We start from the raw sequence: 18277 nt of genomic DNA, 5'->3' as shown, positions 1-18277 counted from the left end.
CTACCGATAATCCTTGCCACCTCAACCGTCTCCAAATCCACTGCTTGGAATGGAAGCACATAATTGTTGCATCCCAAGAAACACCCAAGGAAGGAAAAATTTTGTAAAAGTAAAAATTGCCCTGCAATTTCTCTTAGAAAATTTGGCACGTCATCTACCACCTTGACAAACTTCTATAGATGCACAGTGGAGAGTATCCTGATTGGCTGCACATTGGCCCAGTACAGAAACACCAATGCCAAGGAATGGAAAAGCCTAGAAAGATGTGGCGGCCGCAGCCCAGCCCATCACAGGAAAATCCTTTTCCACCGCTGAGCACATCTACATGGAGTGCTGCCATCCAACATCAGGGTTCCCCCACCACCCAGGTCGTACTCTCTTCTCCCTGATTCCATCGGGAAGGAGGTCCAGGAGTCTCAGGTCCCACACCAACAGGTTCAGGAACAGTTATTACCCCTCGGCCATCGGGTTTCCGAACCGGTGTGGGTAACTTCACTCACCCCAACACTGAACTGACTCCACAACCTATGGAGCTGCTCTCAAGGTCTCTACAACTCATATTCTCAGCATTATTTATTTATTTTTGTGCATTTGCTCTTTTGCACACTGATTGTTGGTGTTTTTTTTCATTAATCCTGTTATATCTCTGAATGCCCGCAAGAAAATGAATCCCAGGGTTGTATATGATGATGTATACGTACTTTGACAATAAATTTACTTTGAACTTTGAACTAGAATGGTTTGAGCGCTTTCTTTGGGAATATGTCTCTGTTATCAAGTATAAAGTATTAGTTTTGTGAAACCGGTTATCTGGTTATTAACATTTTGCAGTTAACGGGAGCTTGCTGTATGTAAATGTGCTGTTATGTTTCCTACTGTGACCACGCTGCGGGAAATGCTTTGGGAATTCCCGAGGACGTGGATCGTACTAATGAGATGCATTATTTCTCTCTTCCTTCCACTGTCGCGGCTTCGCCCCAGATTCCCGTTCCCGCCACGGTAGACGGAATGAACATCCTGGGGCTGGTGGTCTTCGCCATCTTCTTCGGAATCGCCCTGCGTAAGCTCGGGCCAGAGGGGGAGAACCTGATCCAGTTCTTCAGCTCCTTCAACGAGGCCACCATGATCCTGGTCTCGTGGATCATGTGGTGAGTGGGCTGTCATGGTTTTCCCACCGGTTTTGGTATCGTTGTGCAGGGAGGACAGCATGTCTGTGTGATCTACAGAACCGTACGAGCAGAAGTTGCCCACTTGGCATCTTGGACCCCCCCCCCCCATTGAAATCACTATCTTAAGACATATGAGCAGTACTTGACCATCAGTTCATCCAATCTTGTAAAAATAAAAAACTCCCATGCAATTTCGGCATGTCATCCCCCACCTTGACGGATGTCTGTAGATGCACAGTGGAGAGTATCCTGACTGGTTGCACCATAACCCAGTGTGAAAGTACCAATGTCCATGGATGGAAAAGCCTAAACAGGTGTCGTGGACACGGCCCAGTGCATCAGAGGAAAAGCCCCCCCCACCATTGAGCACATCTATAAGGAGCGCTGCCATAAGAAAGCAGCCTCCATCATCAAGGAGCCCCACCGTCCTGGCCGCGCTCTCTTCCCGCAGCTGCCATTAGGGAGGGGGTACAGGAGCCTTGGGTCCGTCACCAGCAGGTTGCCCACTCAGCACCTTGACCATAAATCCCCTTGTCCCTTTGAAATCGCTGCCCATCAGACATATGAGCAGAATTTCGCCATTCGGCCCATCAGGTCTGCTCCGCCGTTCCATCACGGTTGATTGACCATCTCTCTCAAAACCTCATTCTCCTCCCTCCTCCCCGTAACCTTTGATACCCCGACTAATCAAGTGCCTGTCGACCTCCGTTTTAAATACGCCCAATGGCTTGGCCTCCACAGGGGTCCGTGGCAATTAATTCCTCCGACTCTCCGCCCTCTGGCTGAAGAAATCCCTCCTCATCTCTGTTCTAAAGGGACGTTCTTCTATTCTGAGGCGGGGCCATCTGATCCTAGACTCCCCCACAATAGGGACCATCTTCACCATGTCCAGTCTAGCTCGGCCTTTCAATGTTTAAAAGGTTTCAATGAGATTGCCCCCTCATTCTTTTAAATTCCAGTGAGTACAGGCTCAGAGTGATCAAACACTCCAAAGTATGGGCGTGGTGTAATATGCTGGCCTGCGAACTTTGTCGTTTCTCTGTACCTCTGCACGTGTTACGGTATCGATAATGCAACCCTCTCTTCGTCCAGGTATGCTCCTTTCGGTATCATGTTCCTGGTTGCAGGCAAGATTGCGGAGATGGAGAATGTCTTGTTGCTCTTCACCAGCCTTGGGAAGTACATCTGCAGCTGCATCATGGGGCATGTGATTCACGGGTTAATCGTGCTGCCCTTGATCTACTTCGTCTTCACCCGTAAGAATCCCTATTCGTTCTTCTGGGGCATCTTCACGGCCCTGGCCACTGCCTTCGGAACCGCGTCCAGGTAGGTTGGAGAGGCAGGCTGAGCTAGCGTGCCCTGTTTTCGTCTTGTCTGGGAGGCCTGAGGCATTTGTACCAGCTTTTGGAAGCATAGCTAACCTCTGCAGTGGGAAAGCAGGGCTTTTATGCGCACAGGAAGCCTCTGGCAACAGCGAGGAACGTAGAACATTGCGGTAGCCTAGCGGTTAACTCAACGCTTTACAGTGCCAGCGATACGGGTTCAATTCCCACCGCTGGCTGTAAGGAGTTTGTACGTTCTCCCCGTGACCGCGTGGGTTTCCCCCGGGCGCCCCGGTTTCCTCCCACAGTCCAAAGACCTACCGGTTAGTAGGCTAATTGGTCATTGTAAATTGTCCCGTGATTAGGCTGGGATTAAATCGGAAGGGGTTGGAGGTGGGCACAGCTCAAAGGGCACCTTCCACGCTGCATGTCAATAAAAATAAAGTAATCTCTTCAACTAAGATTCGGTTTGCCTTATCAAAGGCGTGCCCGCTCAGGAACGGGTTGCCGGGGGTAGCAGTGGAAGCAGGCAGTTTGGGGCTTTTTAGATAAACATGTAAATATGAAGCTAATAGAGGGATTTGGACGACAGGAAGAGGCTATTTAGTAGAGGTTGTCATCCAGGTTGGTACAACATTCTAAGGGACCTTATGGAGAGACGTTGGACAGGCTGGGACTTCGGAGACAGGAGACGGAGGGGGTGACCTTAAAGAGGTGAAGAAAGCATGAGGAACAGAGAAATGGCGAAGTCTTTTTTTTCTGGGGAAAGGGGATTAAAATGATAGGGTACAGGTTTAAGGTGGGAGGGGAGAGATTTAATGCGGACCTGAGGGGCAGGATTTTCACCCGGAGAGTGGTCAGCGTATGGAGTGAGATGGCAGAGGAAGCGGTTAACTTCTTCCCTCGGAAACCTATTGAGTGAGGAAAGTCCTGGATAGGGTGGACGTGGAGAGGGCGATTCCGATAGTGGGAGGGGCTTGGACTGGAGGGCACAGCCTCGGAATGGAAGGACGTCTTTAGAGCAGAACTGAGGAGGAATTTCTTGGTGGGGACCCTCTGGAATTCATTGCCACAGGTGGATGCAGAGGCCAAGTCATTGTGTAGATTTTAAACAGAGGGGAACAGGTTCTTGATTGGTCAGCGTGTCAAAGGTTACTGGGAGAAGGCAGGGGAAAGCGATTGAGATGGATGATGGAATGGCCGAGCTGACTTAATGGGTCAAAACAGTCCAATTCTGCTCCTGTGTCTTATGGTCCTAAGACAGGGTTAGGGATAGTAAATCAGCCATGATGCAATGGGCCAAATGGCCTAATGCTACTCCTATACCTTGTGATCACTGGGGGTGGAATGGCCTTTCGGGTACTGTAATGTTGTTCTACCAACGGAATTGTTCAGAATCAGAATTAAGTCACGATCGGAATGAGGTTTACGGTCACCGACATTCACCGTGAACTTTGTTGTTTCCTGGCGACTGTACAGGGCAGACATAACAAATAACGATAAGTTACAATATAGAAGATGGATAATAAGCAGAGCAGACGAGGAATAGTGAGACTGGGCTCATGGGTTTGTTGACCAGTCTGAAAGCTGATGGGCAGAAGAAGGGAAGAGTCTGTTCATGACATATGAAGTGTGGTTCTTCAAGCTCCTGTACCTCCTCTTTGGTGGCAGCAGTGAGAGCTTTTGACGTTTTCATCTCACTAACAACGCCCTTTCTCCCCTTTTGCCCCCAGTTCCGCCACACTGCCCCTCATGATGAAGTGCGTGGAAGAAAACAACGGCGTGAGCAAACAAATCAGCCGGTTTATTCTGCCGATCGGCGCGACCGTGAACATGGACGGCGCGGCCCTCTTCCAGAGCGTCGCCACGGTGTTCATAGCCCAGCTCAACAACGTCACCCTCGACTTTGTGCAGATCATCACCATACTGTGAGTAGCATTCACTTGGCGCCGCGCTTTGGGGAGTGGGTTGTTGTCTCAGTGCCTCAGGTGGGGTGGTGACATTTCACTCCGCCATCTTTAACATCCAGGTCGGGCCCTGCCACGGTTCGCAGGGAGTTTGCACGCTCGCGCCACGATGCAGGAGCAGAGTTAGGCCATTCAGCACATCGTCTGCTCCGCCATTCAATCGTGACTGTTTATTAATCCTCTCAACCCCATTCTCCCGCCTTCTCCCCGCAACCTTGACTAATCAGGAACCTATCACCTCTGCCTTAAATAAACCTCCACAGCCATCCTTGGTGATGAATTGAACAGATTCGCCACCCTCTGGCTAAAGAAATTCTTTCTCATCTCTATTCTGAGGCTGTGCCCTCTGGTCCCGCACTTCCTCTCCATGTCCACTCTCTGGCCTTTTCAACATTCCATAGGTTTCAATGAGATCCCACTTCAATCTTCTAAACTCCAATGAGTACGGGCCCAGGGCGATCAGACGCCTTACCCAAGGCCACCCTTGGGCAAGGTGTGGCACCTGCTTCGCCCCCTGATCAGGGTCATGTGAAGCCATGGGGGCAGGTGGTGGATGGTCGTATGAGCAGCCGGTGCAGATCACAAGTCCTGGTTATGCGACCACTGACGCCAAGCGGACAACCTCTGAAGGGTATTGATAATGGCTGGGGGGGGGTCACCCACCTTGTAAAGACACTGCCCAGAAGAAGACAATGGCAAACCTCTAATGTAGAAAAATTTGCCAAGGACAATCATGGCCAAAAAGACCATGATTGCCCATGTCATACAACAGGGCACAAAATGATGATGTTGAGTGTATCTGTGGAATTCTCTTCCCAGGGAAGTAGTAGCAGATACCTCATAAAAATATATTTGAGGCACTGTTTGCTGGATTTTTGCCTAGTAGAGGAATTAAAGGTTATGGGGAAGAGGCAGGTGGGTGGACCTGGGTCTGGATCGACCATTATCTCATTGAATGGGGTAGCAGATTTGAAGGGCCAAATGGCTGACTCCTGCTAATCCTTCTCCGCGTGTTTCTATCATTTTGAGGTGGTGCTGTACCTCAGTCTATGTTGGGTCACTCCCGGTGCTTGAGCGAGAACGCGCGGTGAAGCCTGGGGCTGATGACTTGGGTCTTGCGCCTGTGCATTCTAACGCGGGTGGGTGATTGCTTCCTTCCACAGGGTGACCGCCACCGCTTCGAGCGTGGGGGCTGCTGGCATTCCGGCGGGAGGCGTCCTGACGCTCGCCATCATCTTGGAGGCGGTGGGATTGCCCACGAGCGAGATCTCGCTGATCCTTGCTGTCGACTGGATAGTGTAAGTCGTTTGTCCTTCCCGTGTCTCCAACTCCATCAAAGAACGATTGCGCGGGCATTTAAGTCCAGCCGTCACATCGAATGCCCTGTTGGATAATGGCATTGTCCACCCATCCAGATGGTGGTGATAAGAACCTATGAAACAGATGCAGGAGACCAATAAGACATAGGAGCAGAATCAGGCCATTTGGCCCATCAAGTCAGTTCTGCCATTCTATCATGGCAGATTCATTTTCCATCTCAACTCCTTTCTCCTGCCTTCTCCCCGTAACCTTTGACATCCTTACTAATCAAGAATCTACATACCCAATGACTTGGTCTCCTTAGCCATCTGTGGCAATAAATTCCACAGATTCACCACTCCCCGGCAAATTCTGCCTCATCTCTGTTCTAAAGGGACGTCCTTCTGGCTGTGCCCGCTGGTCCCAGACACCCCCACTATAGGAAATATCCTCTCTCCCAGGCTATCAAGGCCTTTCAATATTCACTGGGTTTCCATGAGATTGACCCACCACCTCCCCCATCGTTCTTCCTCGTTCTCCTCGCCCCTCGTTCTTCTAAACTCCAGCGAGTACGGGCCCAGACCCGTCAAGCACGCCTCACACGTTAACCCTTTGATTCCCGGGATCTTCCTCGTGAACCCTCTCCAATGCAGGGAGGAGACTATCTGGTTGTGGACTACCTGTTTTTTACTCACAGCCCTAATTCTCCTGCTATGCCATAATCTCATCTGTTTGTGTCTTCAAATATAAAGTTAGTCTTGCGAGACCATGGATCTGCGCCTGGAAAGTCTTCACTCTCCAGAGTGCAGGCCTGGGCAAGGTTGTATGGAAGACCAGCAGTTGCCCATGCTGCAAGTCTCCCCTCTCCACAACACCAATGTTGTCCAAGGGAAGGGGATTAGGACCCATACAGCTTGGCACCGGTGTCGTCACAGAGCAATGTGTGGTTAAGTGCCTTGCTCAAGGACACAACACGTTCCCTTGGCTGAAACTCACGACCATCAGGTAGCTAGTCCAATGCCTTAACCACTTGGCCACGTGCCCACAAGTATATTTAAACAGCTTCTTCTCATCCCTGTTGTACATCTAAGGGTCATAGTAGAACAAGCCAATCAGTCCCCTTCTGTTCTCCCCCACCCCCTCCCCGCAACCGCCCCCCCAATACCATCTTTTCTCAGAAGTAACCATTCAATTCCCCTCTGCAGGTCCTGATTCAGTTAACTCCACCCTGTTCTTAACTGATCAGAGAGTTAAAAAAAAAATTTGCTTTTATCTCCCTTGCATTTCTTGCCCAAATTTAGTATCATATCCTCCCTTCCCCTTCAAGCACCTGTTAATAGAAACAACTTCCTCAATTCTCTTTTATCAGTCATTCACATGGCTCCATTAATATTATCTTTGCCCTGAGAATAACCACAGCTTCCTAAACCTCGAGCTCAAATCTTTAATCTCGGAAGCCACTTTAGAGATTATTTTCTTCACCCTCTCCGGGACAGTCACTGGGAATTCAACCCATCAGGGAACATCTATAGGACAGTACAGCACAGAAAAGGCCCTTCAGCCCACAGTGTCATGCTGAACCAGCTAAAAGTGAATCAAAAACACCCAAACACTAATCCCTCCTCCCTGCACATCCCTCCATCTTCCTCATATCCATGTGCCTATCTAAATGTCTCTTAAAAGCCTATGATTTATTTGCCTCTATCATCATACCAGGCATCCACCACTCTCTGAGTAAATAAGCTTACCCCTCACATCCCCTTTGAACCTGCCCCCTCTCACCTTCAATGCATGCCCTCTGGTGTTAGACATTTCAACCCTGGGAGACAGATACTCCCTGTCTACTCTATCTCTGCCTCTCATAATCTTGTAAACCTCTATCAGATCTCCCCTTGGCTTCTGGCACTCCAGAGAAAACAACCCAAGTTTGTCCAGCCTCTCGTGATAGCACACACCCTCTAATCCAGGCAGCGTCTTGATAAAACTCTTCTGCACCCTCCTCAAAGCCTCAGCATCCTTCCTATAGTGAGGCAACCAGGACTGTACGCAATACTCCTGATGTGGCCTAACCAGAGTTTTATAAAGTTGCAACATTTTCACTTTTTTACTCAATACCTCGACTAATAAAAACGAGTGTTCCATAAGCCTTCTTAACCACCCTATTGACCTGTGTAGCCACTTTCAAGTATCCCTAAACTTGGATTCCAACATCTCCCTGCTCAGCAGCACAGTTACGGATCTTGCCCTTAACAGTGCCCCGTCCCCTTGCATTTGCCCTACCAAGGTGCAACGCCTCACACTTAACTGGGTTAAACTCCATCTGCCATATCTACAAAGGATTTATATTGCGCTGGATTCTTCGCCAGTCTTCGACACTGTCCTCAGCCCGACCAGTCTAGGACAGGTCGAGCAGTCCAGGATGAGCCCCCCCCACCTCCGTTTGGAGAAGGAGCAGCAACTCCTCGGATTCTGGGTAGGCTCCAATTTGTGTGTGTTGCAGTGGGAAGCTGAAGGAGGGTGAGGGACATAGTCCACACAAAAATAATGTTCTTCCCAACGTCATCACATCACCTATCGGTCCGTCAGGTTATCTGATTAATACATAGAAGCTGGGAAGAGATTTTGCATCCCCTGACTACCACAGTGCAGGAACAATGGGGGAAGCTTTCTGCCCCCATCCTTTTCCCTCCCTCTCCTCTCTTGTTTCCGCCGCTACCTCTCTGTCTTGCTTTCTTTCGGTCTCCTCTCTGTTCAGGAGGAAGATGCAGAGGGCCGGGTCGGGGGCAGATGTTGTTGTTCACTGTTGTCCCAGGGGAGCCTTACGAGTCTCGCCTTGGAGGAGCAGAGGGATCTTGGGGTACATGTCCACAGATCCCTGAAAGTAGCCTCACAGATAGAGCGGGTAGTTAAGAAAGCTTTTGGGGTGTTAGCTTTCATAAGTCAAGGGATAGAGTTTAAGAGTCGCGATGTAATGATGCAGCTCTATAGAAATCTGGTTAGGCCACACTTGGAGTACTGTATCCAGTTCTGGTCGCCTCACTATAGGAAGGATGTGGAAGCATTGGAAAAGGTACAGAGGAGATTTACTAGGATGCTGCCTGGTTTAGGGAGTGGATTATGATCAGAGGTTAAGGGAGCTAGGGCTTTACTCTTTGGAGAGAAGGAGGATGAGAGGAGACATGATAGAGATGTACAAACTAATAAGAGGAATAGATAGAGTGGATAGCCAGCGCCTCTTCCCCAGGGCACCACTGCTCAATACAAGAGGGCATGGCTTTAAGGTAGGGGGTGGGAGGTTCAAGAGGGATATTAGAGAAAGGTTTTTTACTCAGAGAGTGGTTGGTGCGTGGAATGCACTGCCTGAGTCCGTGGTGGAGGCAGATACACTAGTGAAGTTTAAGAGACTACTAGACAGGTATATGCAGGAATTTAAGGTGGGGGGTTATATGGGAGGCAGGGTTTGAGGGTCGGCACAACATTGTGGGCCGAAGGGCCTGTACTGTGCTGTACTATTCTATTGTATTGGCATCTCTGACCTGTACCCTCTGTGGTTTCGTTTACCAATGCAGAGATCGCACCTGCACGGTTCTCAACGTGGAAGGCGACGCATTCGGGGCTGGCCTCCTGCAGTCGTACGCTGACAGGGAGAAGGCCAAACGGCCTCAGGTGGAGGAGCTCACGGAAGTGAAAGCGGACGGGGCAGCGGCAGCGAAGTCCGATGAGGAGGGGGCGCCCCTCATTAAGGAAGATGTAAAGGTGTCCCTTGAAGGCCACAAGGATTCGCTGGAGAAGGAGTCAGTGATGTGAAGCTTCGATGTGTGAAAGAGAGTTTCTATCCCGGACAAATACTTGAGAACTTCGTGCTAAGGAAATGCAATGGATTCTCCCGACTACATGTGCGAACACTCCCACTAAAACTTAGACAGGAAGTGGGTGATAAAGGTCATGAGAGAACCCAATGATAATATGCAATGTTATCTCCCTCTTCCTGCTCCTCTCTGTCCCTCATCCACATCCCTCAGCCTAGAAAGCAGAGACTCCCAATCTCCACATTCGCCTCCGGGGATTCTGCTGAGGCATGGAACTTGCTGTCTCTTTGTGTGCGCACAAAGAAGACTTGAGGATGGTTTTAATCTCTACAGACTCCAAAAAAAAAACCAAAGCAGACTGTACTTGGAGTGTCCAGAAGGTCTGCAGTTTGTTAAAACTGCGAGGGAGATTGCCAGTCTTGCATCCCAGCTTTCTTGGCGTCTCCCTTTCTCGTGTAGTACGTGTCACCACAGCTGCGTTGAATGTGTAACTCACTGGTTGTGGGGCAGGGCAGCCAACAGGGGCGGGCTTAGTAGCTGGAACAAGCTAATCACGCCGGAAGTACACAGCGGGTCAGTCAGCATCTGTGGACGGAGAAACAATTAAAATTCAGAAATGTTAACCCTCTTCTCTCCACAGATGCTGCCTGACCTGACGTTTTCTTTTTGCAACATTCTGATTTTTCAAAATCTCGGATTTCTAGATTCTGTGGAATGGTTTTTCTTTGGCTTTTCTAATACTTCCTTACTTTTTCTAATACTTAGGGTAGTCTATATCTTTGAAGTTTTAGCTCAGTCCAGCTCTTTATCACTGGCGTGAGAGTTTGGGGGTGGGGGGGCATTTTATGTCTTTATCTCTTCACTTTGAAGCATCCCTCACTGAATTATTTAAGGGAAGTGGAAGTTTATTGGCTGTGGTTAACACCGGCCAAGATGTCCCTGCCAGAGTTAATAGAGCTGCTGCCTCACAGCCTTAATGATCCCAGTTCAATCCTACCTCCTGGTACTGTCTGTCTGTGTGGGGTTTGCATGTTCTCCCTGCAAGCACATGGAAACTTCCCCCCATCCAGGTGTGCTCCTATTTCCGTCCACACCCCAAAGCCCTGTGGGCTCGTAGGGTAACTAGCTGCTGTAAATCGCCTCTCATGTTTAGGCAAGTGGCGGAATTTTGGAGACAATAAGCACATCGGAAGTTTAAAATGCTACTAATGTAAATAGATGGTTGGTAAGAGGTTCCAACCAATTGAACTTGCATTATTGTTTCTGTCATTTTTAACTTCCAAGAAATAGAAATATAACCGGACTGACTTTAAAATCTAAACAGATTTTCCAGAGAGAAGCTCCAGCCTTTCTCTTGAGGAATAAAAGACAAGGTGCCAGATAAATGGTGGATACTCAGATGGTCTGTTGTCTGAACAGGAAGGGTTTTGCAAGACATTAGGGACTGGTTAGGTTGAGTTCTTCTCCAATCTTGGCAATTTACTTGCAGACGTTTCCTCTCCGTACAAGGAGACATCATCAGTGCACTGCTAACAGTGGTGTGTCCTCCGAATGCTTGGCCTTCATACACCTTTCAACCCGCTGGTTGGTTATCATTACGGAAACTGAATTGAGATGTAGGGAGGAAGTCTCGTGGCTGATTGGCTGTGCGGTGAACTTTGTGCGCTGTGGTCTGGAATTTTGCCCGCGTCGGCTCATAAGCGGGATCGAGGTCTACGTGTCTGTTTACAGAATTGTTTGCGGAAAGCCACGCCTCTAGGAATTCTTTTGCATGCCGCGTGTTTGCCTGTGCCACGACTTTCACCAATACCCGGTCAGAATGGTGTCCCTCTCGATCTTCATGGATAGAGATTAAGGAGAGTTGGCCATGCTGCTTTACGGCCAGTTGGTGTTCCTGAATGCTTGTCGATAGTTTTACAGGAACAATTCTGTAAAGAAACACGGTCAACCTCGATCCTATATCTGAGCCAATGTGGGCAAAGTTCCTGAACACAACGCACCAATCGGCAGCGAGGTTTCCTCCCCACATCGCAATGCCCATCAATCACCTTGCCCAAGGGTGGAAGGAAGGAGTGCCTTGCAGCTCCTTTGGTATAGTGTTGAGGCAAGAGGTTGCCAAGTGATATTGTATTGTGATATAAGGATATACAAGATATATATATATATACATATATATATATATATACCCTCTAACTAAAACTGCCATTGTGTATGTGCAGTTCAGTTTTAGGGGCGTGGATCGATGAATGTAAAACACTGGGTCATAACACAGGTGGGTTTGAGTCTTGCTGTATGATATGTGGGTGGAGCACAGATCTGTCACTGTGCCTGTAATCATAAATAAAACTCAAACAACAGTTTTAGTTAGACACACATGGTCATCTGCCATCAAGGACAGGAAAGTGATGAGTGAGAAAGTTGCAACCTTTCTTGCTCTTGTAACACGGTATTGGATGCAGCCTGGCCTGCTGCGTTCACCAGCGACTTTTACCTGCGTTGCTTGAAATTCCAGCAGCTGCAGATTTCCTGGTGTTTGGATTATTTAAGTCTAGCTGAAAGAACCAGATTCCTTCATGGATATATATCAGCTGGTTCCATCGTACAGTATACAACCTGAAGTTCTTGCTCTCTGCAGACAGAGAAGACGTTTTTAGTTGACGTTTGTGGAATTTCAACACAGGGACCACCAAACAGGTACCCACAAACCCAACTGACAACACTGCCTGTTGTCTACTTAGAGAACTGTATGTAATACACGAAGCAGAGGTGAGAAGCTCGTCTCTCTGCCTCCTGGTTGTTGCCATTAAAGCCAGAACACTCGGGGAGGGGGTGGGGTCAGTGGGTGAGGCGAGGCCAGTGAAGGATGCGTCGGCAGTGACATTGCAGGTTGTCGACCTAATGTCAGGACTAGAAAGTGTTGGAAAGGTAAAATTGTTTCATAGCTGAATGTGCGGGGAGAGCCGAAGAAAGGGGAAAGTCAGTGACAGGGAATAACTGTGGGCCAACACTAAACTGGGTAGTGAAGAGGTTTATATTGCAATGGTAAATACGTAATCAGCAACCATATGTTTAAAGATGTAATAGTCCTGTAGAAATTGATTGTGTTGAAGTCATTGTTGAGGCAAGAGGTTGCCAAGTGATATTGTATTGTGATATAAGGATATACAAGATATATATATATATACATATATATATATATATACCCTCTAAGTACAGGGTAGGCCAGGAGTGCAAAGTCTAAAGTTAATGGCCACCGTTTGAAGCCTGTATCCATGCTGCATGATTTATTTGTCTGTTTTAAATTTGTGAGGCCTTGGCGGTTTGGGAAGGAGTGCTCTGACTACTGCTGCTCTCTCACCCTCTCGAGTGTCCTTGTAACCTGATGAAGATGCTTGAGAGTTAACGGTGGCTGATACGTGTGTGACTCTAGTCACACAGGCTACTCGGACAGTCCTCCGTTGATGCTGGGACCCTTCTCCCTCACTTAAGGAGGTGATATTTTCTTCACAGTTTGATTGAGTACAGTAACGTCTTGTGTACTTTTTAAAAATACAGCACTAAATTTGTTTTCAATCTTTATTTGTCATTTGTATTTTGTAAATTTACACGTCGTGGCAAATGCGTCATATGATTTGAGCGATTGTCAGAGAATCATGTTGTCTTTTTGTGCTCGGTTCAGAATGGTGCGTGTGTGCATGCGCGTGGGTATGTATGCGTGTGCGTGTGCCTCTATTAAAATTAGTTGGGCTCTAATTATACCATTCTGCCCCTCAAAGTCGAAAATGGACATGTGAGGTGGTGAGGAGATTTGCAATTTATGTTTGTTAATAAATCCTCATCAAAAACATTCAATAATAAATACATTTCTGCACACTGAAATAAATAAAATAAAATGTCTTCTGTCATTTTATAGTCATAGTCATACTTTATTGATCCCGGGGGAAATTAGTTTTCATTACAGTTGCACCATAAATAATAAATAGTAATAGAACCTTAAATAGTAATATGTAAATTATGAAATAAGTCCAGGACCAGCCTATTGGCTCAGGGTGTCTGACCCTCCAAGGGAGGAGTTGTAAAGTTTGATGGCCACAGGCAGGAATGACTTCCTATGACGCTCTGTGCTGCATCTCGGTGGAATGAGTCTCTGGCTGAATGTACTCCTGTGCCCACCCAGTACATTATGTAGTGGATGGGAGACATTGTCCAAGATGGCATGCAACTTGGACAGCATCCTCTTTTCAGACACCACCGTCAGAGTCCAGTTCCATCCCCACAACATCACTGGCCTTACGAATGAGTTTGTTGATTCTGTTGGTGTCTGCTACCCTCAGCCTGCTGCCCCAGCACACAACAGCAAACATGATCGCACTGGCCACCACAGACTCGTAGAACATCCTCAGCATCGTCCGGCAGATATTAAAGGACCTCAGTCTCCTCAGGAAGTAGAGGAGAAAATTTTTAAAGAAATCTTTTTCCTTATGCTCATATCAAGTACCAGCTGATGCAAACACTGTCACATTCTTTAGAATCATTTTCTAATGATTCTAAAGTGCCCAGTGTACACAAGGAAAAGCCCACATCTTCAGAGAAGTAGCTTCACTAAACTGACTTCCCTACAAGGGAACTTCGGCCCCACTGTGTGGAAAATGCATTCAGTGGGCACTTTATTAGGTACACCTGCTCCTTAATGCAAATATCTGATTAGCTAATCGAGATGCAGCAACTCAATGCAGGAAAGCATGCAGGCATGGTCAAGAGGTTCAACTGTTGTTCAGACCAAACATCAGAATGGGGCAGATGTGTGACCTGAGGACGTTTCTCCTTCAGCGACAGCATTTCCGCCAGGTTCTTCTGTACTTGGAACAGCCGGGGGAGACAGAGAGGAGGGATGGAGGGGTGGAGGGAGAGGTGGTAAGAGACAAAAGGCAAATGCTTTATTACATAGGACATAGACTCAGTGGCCACTTTATTAGGTACACCTGCTTGTTAATGCAAATATCTAATCAGCCCATCATGTGGCAGCAACTCAATGCATAAAAGCATGCAGACATGGTCAAGAGGTTCAGTTGTTCAGACCCAACATCAGCATGGGGGAGGAAATGTGATCTCAGTGACTTTGACCATGGAATGATTGTTGGTGCCAGATGGGGTGGTTTGAGTATCTCAGAAACTGCTGATCTGGGATTTTTTTTATGCACAACACTAGAGTTTACAGAGAATCGTGTGAAGAACAAAAAACATCCCAGTCTTGTTAATGCCTTGTTAATGAGAGAAGTCCAGAGGAGAAAAGCCAGACCAGTTCACCAGGGAGGTGACATTGATAAGACATTTTTTCCATTAGTATTCCTATTATGAATTTTGAGTTATGTCTGTTTGCTCTGTTTGAAGCTCGGAAAAGAATGCAAACCTCCTCTCAAATGTCAATGAATGCAAATCTATCTGGACATGGCTTAGAGAAAAGCAGCAGGAGCTTTCTGGGAATGAAGACTGCCAAATTTTAAGTAAATTATAAGAGCATAAGATATGGGAGCAGGATTAGGCCATTTGGTTAGTTGAGTCTGTTCCGCCATTTCATCATAGCCGATTCATTTTCCCTCTCAGCCCCAATCTACCTTCTCCCCATATCCCTTCATGCTGTGACTAATTTTGAATCTATCAACCTCTGCCTTAAATACACCCAATGACTTGGCCCCCACAGCTGCCTGTAGCAACAAGTTCCACAGATTCACCAGTATCCGGCTAAAGAAATTCTTCCTCACCTCCGTTCTACCCTGAGACTGTGTGCTCTGATTTATACTTATTGCGTCAAATGTACGCCATAGGCACCGCATACCCTACGCCGTAGGGTGACGTGCACCTCCCCAAAAATGTAACTCACGCGTCGCAGCGACGCAGACTGTAACAACTGTGATTGGTCCGCTTGGTAGCATCGCATTTCCGGTTGCTTTTCTTCGCCATGTCTGCACGCTGATGCGAAACAGATGGTTGGAGACGATGAACCAAACCATCAAATCTACCTGCCGACATCTAAGAATATTTGAAATGCATTTCCTCGTCCTTGTCTCTCACAAAGAAACTCAACACAGTGGCACAGAAACCCCACCGCCAACTAGCGTTTTGGTGGTGAATTGCAGAGCGACGCAGACACAACTACACATGCTCGCTACGGTGCAGGGCTACGCAAAAGTATAAATCAGGCCTACAGCGTAGCCCGTACGCACAAGTGTAAATCAGCCTTTAGTGTCCCTCACCATAGGAAACATTCTCTACATTCAGTCTATCGAGGCCTTTCAACATTCAATAGTTTTCAATGAGGTCACTCCTTATTCCAGTGAGTACAGGTACCAGAGCCTTCAGGTGCCTCCTCACACGACAAGCCTTTCAATCCTGGAATTATTTTCAGGGACAACAGGAATTCTGCAGATGCTGGAAATTCAAGCAACACACATCAAAGTTGCTGGTGAACGCAGCAGGCCAGGCAGCATCTCTAGGAAGAGGTACAGTCGACGTTTCAGGCCGAGACAGTTCGTCAGGACAAAGGGTCTCGGCCTGAAACGTCGACTGTACCTCTTCCTGGAGATTATTTTCAGGAACCCCCTTTGTGGCCCCTCTAATGTCAAAGGAGTTCAAATTAGATAGATAGATAGATAAACTTTATTAATCCCGAGGGGGATTTGGTTTCGTTACAGCCGCACCAACCAAGAATAGGGCATAATTTATGGGGTCAAGGTCATCACAAAAGACAAGAACATAGAACTTTACAGCACAGGAACAAGCCCTTCGGCCTACAGTGTCTGTCTCCTTCCATTTTCCTCATCGTCCATGTGCCTATCCAAACGCCTCTTAAAAGCCTCTAATGTAATTGCCCCTACCACCACACCAGGCAGCCGCCACTCTCTGGATCAAGAACTTCCCTCGCATATTCTCATAGAACATACTCCTTCTCGCCTCTAATTCATGCCCTCTGATCTTAGACATTTCAACCCATGGAAAAAGGTACTGTCTGTCTACTCCAGCCATGCCTCTCGTAAGGTCAAAAACCTCTATCAGATCTCCCCCTCAGCCTCCACTGTTCTAAAGAGAACGACCCCAGGTTTATGCAAGGTTAGTGTAGCTGCCACGACGCCAATGTCACAAGGCAAAGAGTTACCTTTCACGTACCCAGAGCCAAGGAATTAACTATACTGAAAGATAGACCGCACAGGTCTTAGTCAAGTCAAGTTTATTGTCATTTAATTATATACATGTTTGCCGTCCAACGAGACAACGTTTCTCCAGACCAGGGTGTAAAGCACAATAGTACACTTAACACACGATAACTTCGGAAACTAAGAATTAAATCTACAAATGAATTACGCATAGATAGATAAAGTACAATGCATAAATTAAATATTGTAGGATACAGTGCAAATTATCCGGTGACACTTCGAAAGCGATGCGGCCGGGAGTTCAGAAGCCTGATGGCCTGAGGAAAGAAGCTATTCCCCATCCTGACCGTTCTTGTCTTTGTGCATTGGAGTCTCCTGCCTGATGGTACAAGGTCAAAGAGGATGCTGGATGGATGGGTGGGATCCTTGATAATACCAAGGGCTCCTGATAAATGTCCCCGATGGATGGTAGGGAGACCCCTATGATCCTCTCGGCCATTCTCACCGTCCTTTGTAGGGACCTCCAGTCCGATGCTCGGCTGCTCCCAGACCAGATGGAGATGCAGCTCGTCAGGACGCTCTCAATGGTGCTCCTGTAAAATTCAGTTAACGTGGTGGGGGGGGGGGAGTTCGCTGGTCTCAATCGTCTTAAGAGCTGGAGGCACTGCCGTGCCTTCTTGTTCAGGGAGGTGATATTGAGGGACCAGGAGCTCCCAGAAACTTGGTGCACTGAACTCTCTCTACAGAGGAGCCATGTAAGTGCAAGGATGGAGGGTTCATCTGAACCTGCCTGAAGTCCACAATGATTTCCTCGGTCTTCTCCACATTCAGACTCAGGTTGTTGTTCTCACACCAGTCCTCCAGTTGCCCCACCAATGTCAACCAATCGAAGAGCTATCTTCCACATACCCAGAGCCGACAAACCCGGGGAGATGTTGGGAAGGGGAATTCAGCCCAAGTCTCTATTCAGAATCATCCCCTTGGAAGATAAAGGTCCATCTTCCAGGTGGGGACAAGGAGAATGATGACACCTTACTTGGTTGAACAGCTGCTATGTGGGCTTAGTGCCAATCTTCTCAATTAAAGTACTGCTCAATGTGCTCGGACAGTGTTATCCGATAGTTTTTTTTAACCAGGCTGAATGGCAGGGATGAATTGAAGAGACTGTGCATAGAACATAGAGCAGTACATGATGTGGTGCCAACCTACTGCCCCTGATGAATCCAGCCTTTCCCTCCTGTACAGTCTGTAACTCTCTTTTTTCCTTACAACCACATGACTATCTTATTTACTTTTTGCCTGCTGCGCCTCTCGCGTTTCGGGCAGCGATGAAGGTCCTCCATCTCCGGTGTCATTCAGGACTTCCTTCATCATGTCAGAAGTTTCCTGTCGGCTTTCACTGCCACTGGTCCTGCAAGTCCCGGGTGGAGACTCAGGAATACCGTCACACTCAGATGTGGAAGGATTCTTCATTGTTGTCTCCATAACAGTTTTGTTTGACCAGTCAGGGTTGTTAGCCCAGAGCTGAACCCCCAAACCTGGAGGACCAGTGGACCACTC

General features: G+C 47.7%; 1 protein-coding gene across 2 annotated transcripts in view; it reads left to right on the top strand.

Annotated features, from left to right (window-relative positions):
* slc1a5 (solute carrier family 1 member 5) overlaps window positions 1-13471 on the top strand; it is a 37414-nt gene extending 23943 nt beyond the window's left edge. For both annotated transcript variants that reach the window (XM_072269851.1, XM_072269852.1), the window contains 5 exons: window positions 982-1148; window positions 2262-2495; window positions 4225-4419; window positions 5622-5756; window positions 9327-13471. In XM_072269851.1, the coding sequence (XP_072125952.1) occupies window positions 982-1148; window positions 2262-2495; window positions 4225-4419; window positions 5622-5756; window positions 9327-9564 (969 nt within the window). In that variant the 3' untranslated portion in view covers window positions 9565-13471. The remainder of the gene's footprint in view (window positions 1-981; window positions 1149-2261; window positions 2496-4224; window positions 4420-5621; window positions 5757-9326) is intronic.
* The last annotated feature ends 4806 nt before the right edge of the window (window positions 13472-18277 follow it).

This window comes from Mobula birostris, chromosome 10 (assembly GCF_030028105.1).
Source record: "Mobula birostris isolate sMobBir1 chromosome 10, sMobBir1.hap1, whole genome shotgun sequence".
In the NCBI taxonomy this organism is placed as follows: domain Eukaryota; kingdom Metazoa; phylum Chordata; class Chondrichthyes; order Myliobatiformes; family Myliobatidae; genus Mobula; species Mobula birostris.
This window is presented reverse-complemented; position numbering and strand designations above follow the sequence as displayed.